At 46.0% G+C, this 8,365-nt stretch overlaps 2 protein-coding genes across 4 annotated transcripts; one reads left to right on the top strand and one right to left on the bottom strand.

Moving 5' to 3' along the window:
- Nucleotides 1-469: 469 nt before the first annotated feature.
- Nucleotides 470-3,618, top strand: LOC123110405 (septin and tuftelin-interacting protein 1 homolog 1). 2 transcript variants are annotated; one of them, XM_044530904.1, is made up of 2 exons: nucleotides 470-729; nucleotides 855-3,618. In XM_044530904.1, exon 2 carries the CDS (start codon nucleotides 867-869, stop codon nucleotides 3,390-3,392), a length of 2,526 nt encoding a protein of 841 aa, XP_044386839.1. In that variant the 5' UTR covers nucleotides 470-729; nucleotides 855-866; the 3' UTR covers nucleotides 3,393-3,618. The 2 variants fall into 2 exon arrangements, with proteins under 2 accessions (XP_044386839.1, XP_044386838.1); XM_044530903.1 differs by having other exon boundaries at nucleotides 849-3,618.
- Nucleotides 3,619-4,637: 1,019 nt separating this feature from the next.
- LOC123110406 (cold-responsive protein kinase 1) lies at nucleotides 4,638-8,123 on the bottom strand. 2 transcript variants are annotated; one of them, XM_044530905.1, is made up of 7 exons: nucleotides 7,876-8,123; nucleotides 7,150-7,295; nucleotides 6,956-7,071; nucleotides 6,506-6,716; nucleotides 6,175-6,412; nucleotides 5,922-6,072; nucleotides 4,638-5,319 (listed from the first exon to the last, which is right to left on the bottom strand). In XM_044530905.1, exons 2-7 carry the CDS (start codon nucleotides 7,214-7,216, stop codon nucleotides 4,963-4,965), a joined length of 1,140 nt encoding a protein of 379 aa, XP_044386840.1. In that variant the 5' UTR covers nucleotides 7,217-7,295; nucleotides 7,876-8,123; the 3' UTR covers nucleotides 4,638-4,962. The 2 variants fall into 2 exon arrangements, with proteins under 2 accessions (XP_044386840.1, XP_044386841.1); XM_044530906.1 differs by having other exon boundaries at nucleotides 7,785-8,018.
- Between the last annotated feature and the right edge of the window lie 242 nt (nucleotides 8,124-8,365).

Genomic DNA, 8,365 nt, shown 5'->3' with positions numbered 1-8,365 from the left:
TAACATTTTTGTAAGCTTATATTGTTTGATGTCTACTTTTTTTCATACACATCATACATTTTTTGTATATATCAAAAACATTTTTTCTATACACATTTTAGCATTTTCTAAATGCATGATTAACCTTTTTCAGAATATTTTTTTGAAAACTTGTTTTTTTTTCATTTATGCTTTTTCCATGCACATTGTAAGTTCTTTGTATACATGAAAACATTTTTTATACATATTGAACATTTTTTAAATAGATGACTAACGTTTTACAACTTTTGCATATGTATAATTATTTCTACGCTAGATATATTCAGAATATTTTAAAATAAAACAAAAAAAACGGATGTAAAAATGTGAAAAAAAAAACGGGAGAATTAAAAAATGCTGAAGGCCTGTGTCCGCGCTGGACCCGCCCAATCCGACTGCTGCTGAAGGTCGGTAATACTCAAGTCTTTAACTAAAGAAAGACTAATCTAAAGCCCAACGGGCTAGAAGCCACTGGTAACTCATAACCGACCTTACGCCGTCGCCCCGTGGTGCGCCTCCGCCGGACGCGACACGCGCCGTCTCTGCCCCGCGCGCCGCTTGCTCCCCTCCTCTCGCACGTCATCCCGGGGTCTTCGGCCGCCCGAAGTTCGCTGCCCCGAGCTCCGTCCCACGGGCGGCCGCATCGACATCGCCTGGTCCCCGCTCCGTCTAGCCGGAATCAAGCCACCGTTTGGCGTCACCGGCGGCGAGGTAGTAGGCACCGCCATCCCTTCCCACTTTCGTTTGCCTCGCCTTGTTTGTTTCGATTGGTTGGCTGAAAGCCTGAGGTCTGCCCTGAAACCCTACGTTTTGATTTGGGGATCGAGGAGGCGTAGAGCGGCGGGGCCATGGAGGAGGACGCGGAGGGCATGGACCGCTTCGACATGGACGGCGACTTCCTGGGCGGCCGCTCCGGCCGCGACGGGGACTTCTTCTACGAGGGCCGCCGCCAGCGCGCGCTCCAGACCCGCGACGATGCCCTCTACGGCGTCTTCGCCGAGGGGGACTCCGACTACGATTACGACTCCGAGGAGGACGAGGGGTCGCGACCCCGCAAGCGCAGAAGGGACGAGCTCGAGTCTGACTTCACCAGGCCCGTGCAGTTCGTCTCCAAGGGAATGCCCGAGGGGGTGGAGCGGGAGGAGCAGAGGCCTGGGCTTGGCCAGGCCGCGTTCTCCTTGCGCACCGCCGCCGCCGCGGAGGAGGACGCGGAGGACAACCAGGACCTGCCCACGGGGTTCGGGCAGCGGATCGCGGAGGGTGCGCGTGCCAGGCGGGAGGAGAAGGAGCGGCAGCACGAGGCGGCCAAACGCCGCCGCCAGGCGTCGTCGGCGGCCGGGGCGGATGATGGAAAACCAGCGCCGGCCCCTGGCAGCGTGGAGTCCAACACGAAGGTGGCTAAGATGATGGCTATGATGGGGCACAAGAGAGGAATGGGCCTCGGCAAGAATGCTCAGGGAATCACCGCACCGCTGGAGACCATCCCGCGCTGCAAAAATGCCGGACTTGGCAGTGTCGAGGAGTTTAAGGAGGCCAAGCCCTTCACTGCCAAGGAGAACCTGCCACCCCCACCTCCTCCGCCGTGTGCCAAGAAGGAAAAGCAACGGTGGTCCAAGAAGGCCAGCTTGATGAGAGATCAGGTCCTGACCAAGAATGAGTTGCTGGCTATGCACGCCGAGCAGGAACAGGATGAGCAGCCCACGGTTGTCCAGAAGGTGATTGACATGCGAGGGCCTCAGGTTCGTGTGCTGACAGACTTGAAGGGGCTCAGTGATGAACAGGAGATGGAGGTGAATGATGTGCCAATGCCAGAGTTGCAGTACAATGTGCGGGTGCTTGTTGACGAGACTAAGGCTGATATCATCAGGTTGGATGGGCAGCTGCGACAGGAGCAGGAGAGGGTGGCTAGTTTGGTGGGGGAGAAGGAGAAAGTAGCAAAGCAGGAGGCGTTGCAGAAACACCAGCTGCAGGTTATGGAGACGATTGCAGGTGTGCTGGAGCAAGTCTGGGTGGACGATACAGCTGGTTTGCTCATGCTGCGAGGGTTGCTCAAGACCTTCCAGGAATTGAAGCTGCGCCATGAGGAGGAGTTCAAAATGTGCAGCGTTGCATGGATCGCTTGCCGATTTGCTCATCCGTTACTGATCCAGGTCTTCCAGGGGTGGCAGCCTCTGCAGAATCCGCTGTTTGGCTTGGAAGTCATGTCATCATTGAAGGATTTGCTGCAGTGTGACCAGCCATATGATTTCTCAGATGCTACTGAATCAATGGCTCCATATGTACAGCTGGTTAGCGAGGTGATCCTGCCAGCTGTGAGGATATCAGGAACTAATTCATGGGAGGCTAGGGATCCAGAACCAATGCTCTGCTTTCTCGAGTCATGGGAGCAGTTGCTGCCCCCTATTGTACTCCATTCAATATTAGAGCATGTAATCATGCCAAAGCTCACAGCCGCTGTTGAATCCTGGGATCCACGAAGGGAGAAGGTACCCATTCATGCATGGGTACATCCATGGTTGCCGACTCTAGGACGAAGGATAGAGACCTTGTGTCACTCCATTCGGTACAAGCTGAGTAGTGTCCTCCATGTTTGGCAAGCTCACGATGCATCAGCTTACGCTTTGCTATCTCCATGGAAGGGTGTATTTGATCCAGCAAGTTGGGAAGACTTGATAGTGCGTTATATCATTCCTAAACTTAAAATGGCACTCCAGGAGTTTCAGATCAACCCAGCAAACCAGAAGTTCGACCAGTTTAACTCGGTTATGATTTGGGCTTCTGCTGTACCGGTATCCCATATGGTCCATATGTTGGAAGTTGATTTCTTTAGCAAGTGGCAGCAGGTTCTGTACCATTGGTTGTGTTCAGAGATTCCCGATTTCAATGAGATCACAAACTGGTACAAGAGCTGGAGGGGTCTTTTCCCACCAGAGTTACTCGCCAATAAACGCATACGGATGCTTCTAACGGCTGGTCTTGAGATGATGAACCAAGCTGCTGAAGGGGTTGACTTGGTGCAGCCAGGGGCAAGTGAGAATGTGGGCTACTTGAGAGCAACAGAGAAGTGGCAATTTGATGCAGCACAGCAAGCATCGCAATACCCAGCTTATCATTCAGTGCCAGGTGCAACCATGGGAGATATGAGCTTCAAGGAGTCTATTCAGGCATATGCGGCTGACCAAGGTTTGCTGTTTATGCCTAGAGTTAATAAATCCTATAATGGCAAGCCAGTGTATGAATTTGGCACCGTGAGTATCTTCATAGACTCTGTCAAGCGACTACTCTATGCGCAACTTCAAGAGGGAACCGATAGATGGAGTTCTGTGTCTCTTACACAACTGCTGGAAATGAACCGGATGGCAAGATCACACTAGCAAATCATCTAAGCTTGAAATTTCATTTCATTTCTATTTGTCCCGCCATGTAGAAGTCTTCAGAATGTGGCTTTTGAGAGCAGTGCTGTAGAATTAGTTGCTAAAGAACAAAGTTTCTGATGATGTGTCTGAACGTGGTTTTCTACATGTATATACATGGAACTCAGTTGTTGCTGCCCAAAGAATGAATAATCTATGCAGTTCTATTTCTAGTTGTACATTGATATATACTCCGTATTTGTTTATTTATTTATTTCATGAGGTTTACTGTTGTTTTGGTAAGTTCATTTCTTGCTGTGTTTCCTGACATAATCGAATGTCCCCCACTAGGACTATTAGTGTGCATCTAACTTTTGTCATTATGTGTTAAAGATTCAGGAATCTCTGATATGTACTACTCCCTCTGTAAAAAATGAAATGTCTACTTTAGATGGATGAAAGTTTTTTCTGTGATACCATGTTCAACTGTTAATATGACATGGTTGGGTTATTACTGTGGTGCATTTTTTTTTAAATGACAGCAAGTACTTTTGTTTGAAGGGGAGCCTTGGCGCAGTGGTAAAGCTGCTGCCTTGTGACCATGAGGTCACGGGTTCAAGTCCTGGAAACAGCCTCTTACAGAAACGTAGGGAAAGGCTGCGTACTATAGACCCAAAGTGGTCGGACCCTTCCCCGACCCTGCGCAAGCGGGAGCTACATGCACCGGGCTGCTCTTACAGCAAGTACTTTTGTTTAACTCGGGCTTACCCGGACTGTTTGTTTGGTTTAACTTCTGCTCTTCAAGCTGCGGAAACCATTCCTGTACAGGGTGATTTCACATGGAATGTTGTGAAGTTTTACCATGACTCATTTGATAGTGCTTTTCAGTGTTTTGAAGGTTCTTTTGTCAATCCCTGCTTTCAGTGTTGAGCTTCCTCTTAAGGATATTATTTTTTTGGAACTGCAGTTCCGTGGTTCCTCTTAGATTCAAGACCTCATTTGGTAAGAGATATTTTTAAATTACTTCTGTACCTAGATATCTTCACTTGTTTCAGTTTACATTTTATTGCTACAATCATCCTCAATAATCTGCTGATGTATTTGATCAAAAGATTTGACCTTGTCATTTTGAATTATTGGCATTTCAGAGTGGATTTTTCACAGGTCTTTCATGCAGATGCAAGTCATGTCATTATCCGTGTGAGATTTGTACTGTATACTTGACTAAACATTGTACAGTAGCTACTATTTCTGTGCACACAAAAAAGGTAACCCTGGCTTGCTTAGCTTAGGAAAGGTACTAACTAGCAAACCTCTGAAAGTTCAGGGCTCCCTGCTTGGGTGCCTGGTGCAGCTGTGCCCTTCTTCCTTCACCTATAAGCCATGCCCCACAGGACACTGAGGATCTTCAGTTGTTGATCACCAAAAGCTCAGATGCAACATATACAAACAACTAACAGTATATCTAACTGGCAATATAGAAACACAAACGAAATCAAATGCCTCTCTTGATATGCTTTTCGTCATCCCTCCAATTTACAGCCATTGTTGCTTGAGCATATTCTCCTTCATGTGCCTTTTTAACCTCTCATTAGGGGCTGTCCCTTATCACAGTGCTACCAGCGAATGCAAGGTTAGACACCAGTGAGTGGTTATCCAGTGGAGACATTGGTGGAGACACACTTAACTGAAGAGCAGGCTCGATTGTTCTGACTTTCAGGTCCATGACATCTGTGATCAGGCCTGGCCTCATGATCTTGTCGCTGACGGCGCACTCACCCTTTAGCATCTTTGCGACTGTCGACATGGAGGGCCTGACCTTGGGGCTATCCTGGGTGCACAGAAGTCCTATTTTCAAAAACTTATGAGCTTCGTCGGTGCTGAAACCATCTTTTAAGGTCCTGTCGATGATGCTCCCAAGATCACCAGACTCGTAGAGTGTCCAAGCCTGGGAAAAACAAGTGGATATTTCTGATTTATATTCTTTAATCTACTATTGACAATGTCAAGAAACAATGCTTCAGCTATTTTTGAAATAGAACCTTTTCACTTCTCTTTGCAGGGTGAGAGATTAAAGATCTCTCATAAATTGCTGATTTATAATGCAATAGCAGGTGCACATAATAATTGGACAAAAACTAACAGATACTGTATGTCCTAAGAATGAGAACACCAGTCAATGCAAGTGGCATAGAAAACATTTTCAGGAACAAATCCAGAACCAGTGGGCCAATAAAAAATAATCTCAAGATAAGACAATGAAAGCTGGCAGCACTACCAGAAATAGTAATTTTCAGGACAGAGAGGAAACTTCCTGGTACTTTCCTTCAGAATACTTCCAACTGTATTTCCTCTTCAAAAATTAAAGACTACTTCCAACTGTGGCACATAGTAGGTATATGTCTGGCATGATTATCATGGTCTGATGTGGAACATCTTGAATCTATCATAGCTGTATTCCGTACTATTGTACTGTTTCTCCTGATATTTTTTCTGAACTTTCTAGAGAATCACAATTAAGTAGATATTGTTACTGAAATCGTTCTTTACCGTTTCTAGGAGGAACTGATCTTGGAGAGGCAATCTGGGGTCAGTGTGCCACCTGCCACTGACAATCTCCAGCAGCAGAACCCCAAAGCTGTACACATCAGCCTTCTTTGTCAGCTGCCCTCGGATTGCATACTCCGGTGCCAGATACCCTCTGAGAAATGAGCATATGTCAACTTGTCTTAACCACACAGTACAGTATATATCAATATGTGCAAGGTTAAGTGAGAGCAGCAACAGGTGTCACTTTGCTTACAATGTTCCTGCAACCCTCGTGCTGATATGCGTCATGTTGCCCGGGAAGAGCTTTGCTAGCCCGAAATCCGATATTTTGGGGCTCAGGTCCTTGTCAAGCAGAATATTACTCGCCTTGATGTCACGGTGGACGATATGTGGCCGGATTTCTTCATGCAGATATGTGAGACCGTCGGCGACACCAATGCAGATCTTCGCCCTTGTGCTCCAGTCAAAGCGGATACTACTGTGGGTATTGCCTGAAGAACATCATGACAAACCAGGGGGTTCAGAGCAATGAATTTACCAGCGATTCAAAGTTCTGATGAAAATCGAAATTTGGTTGAACATACCAAAGAGGGTTCGTGCGAGGCTGTTGTTCTCCAGATAATTGTACACCAGCATTTTCTGACCTCCATCGACGCAGCAGCCGTGCAGTTTTACAAGGTTGTGATGGGTTATGCTGGATATGACACTCAGTTCATTCAAGAACTCCCTTGTTCCTTGCTTTGACTCGGAGGAGAGCACCTTGATGGCAACCTTTTGACCATTCTTCAGCTTTCCCTGCATAACTCAGACCAGAGCTTGAGCACTCATGAAACACTACTGTTTGAATTTTGATAGCTGGTCCAAGTGCTACAGTGATGGTAATCACTATGGCAGGAAGAGTATAACCTGCCGCTTTCTAATAATTCAGGATTTTTTGGAGTGATTGATTGACAGGATAAAGAGATTGTGGTGTTTGAACTTGGAAATGTCAAAGCTTTTATGGTGCAAACTGTCAAACTGGCAACTAAACCTACCAGGTAAACGCAGCCGAAAGAACCCTGTCCGAGTTTGTTTCCTGAGCAGAAATTCCTTGTGGCCCTTTTGAGCTCCTTGGAGGAGTATATCTTCACGTTGCCATGGAGTGGTACGTCTGTACAGAATAGGATGAATCAGGAGGATATTAGGATGCTTCAGAATAACAATAGTTAAATGAGAGATGCAGGTTTACCTATGTCCTGCTGTACAATTTGGCTTCTGGATTTTTTCTTCCACCGGAGCAAACGAAAGCAAGTCATTGCTGGAGTATGGAATTTCCTTCTTAGAAGCTTCAGATATGTGTTCAGAAGCTCATGCAAAGAGGAGTTTGATAAGAACCTGAGGGAAAGAAGAACAGCCAAATAAATTATGTAAGTATCTCACTGGAATTGTTTCCTTTTACTTTCAGCCGCAGAAAAAAAAACTCACTCTTAAATGCCCTACAAAAAATGAAACTAGTTACATATTTCTGGTTCAACTCCAAAGAAGCTAAGCTGGTAAGACGTCATCTTAAGAGAAGAAAATGGTATGACAGGTAGAGCTCTGCTCACAACTCAAACAGATAATTCTGGTGTGCATCTTCCTCTGATGTGCAGCAGGAAAAGAAAGAGGTACACTAGCATTACTCAACAGAATAAATAATGTCAAAATTGAATAAGCTAGTTATATTAGTTGGTAGACATATGAAGAACTCTGTGTTTGAACAGCGAAATTAATTTGGAACAGAACCAGATGATAGGACAATTAAAATTCTTAAAACATATCTAGCCAGGGCAATTGGGTATTTTCAGCAAAAGGGAGAAAAGGAAACCAAGAAACTAAACTCACCCAAGGATTAGGCGCAGTTGCCCAGAGGAAGGCAAGGTAATCGGGTAGATTCAGCAAAAAGGACAAAAAGGGATCAAGAAACTAAACCCACCCAAGGATTAGGTGCAGTTGCTCGGTGGAAACTCCACTATGGTGCGCTGCAGTGTGTATGAAGAGCCAAGAGCGTCTAATATAAGTCCTGGATGATGGTGGTATGAGGAGCAGAGCACATGTATCTCCTAGCTTTAGAATCAAAAGGGTGCTACGCTGTGCTCTCTATATATACTAGTCCAGGCAGAGGACTCAAAGGTCCCACTGCGATTGACCTGGCCTGTTCTCACCTTGGAGAGATGAGCTGGTTGCAACTTAGGAAGTAGCAAGGAAAGAAACACTTGTCCTCAGCTCCCACCAGGAAACAAAAAGATGACCAAGGATTGGGAAAAAATACCTTATTTTTCTCTTCATCTTGGGCTTATTCTTAATGCCCATGTCCTGACTTTAGTATTGCTATAGTCGGAGACCGGTCCACAGGTTATTGAGTCGCACACCGTGTTCACTGTTCATCAGGCATAAACTAAACACTGTGACTTGAAAAAGACCTG

This window comes from Triticum aestivum, chromosome 5B (genome assembly GCF_018294505.1).
Source record: "Triticum aestivum cultivar Chinese Spring chromosome 5B, IWGSC CS RefSeq v2.1, whole genome shotgun sequence".
In the NCBI taxonomy this organism is placed as follows: Eukaryota; Viridiplantae; Streptophyta; class Magnoliopsida; order Poales; family Poaceae; genus Triticum; species Triticum aestivum.
The sequence above is the reverse complement of the archived record's forward strand: the minus strand, read 5'-3'. Positions and strand labels throughout refer to the sequence as shown.

Coding starts and splice junctions, on each gene's coding strand:
- LOC123110405 (XM_044530904.1), top strand. CDS start 867: ATGGAGGAGGACGCGGAGGGCATGGACCGCTTCGACATGGACGGCGAC.
- LOC123110406 (XM_044530905.1), bottom strand. CDS start 7,216: ATGACTTGCTTTCGTTTGCTCCGGTGGAAGAAAAAATCCAGAAGCCAA. Junction 6,413..6,505: donor CCTCGCACGAACCCTCTTTG/GTATGTTCAACC, acceptor GATGTTCTTCAG/GCAATACCCACAGTAGTATC. Junction 5,320..5,921: donor ATCAGTTCCTCCTAGAAACG/GTAAAGAACGAT, acceptor TGTTTTTCCCAG/GCTTGGACACTCTACGAGTC.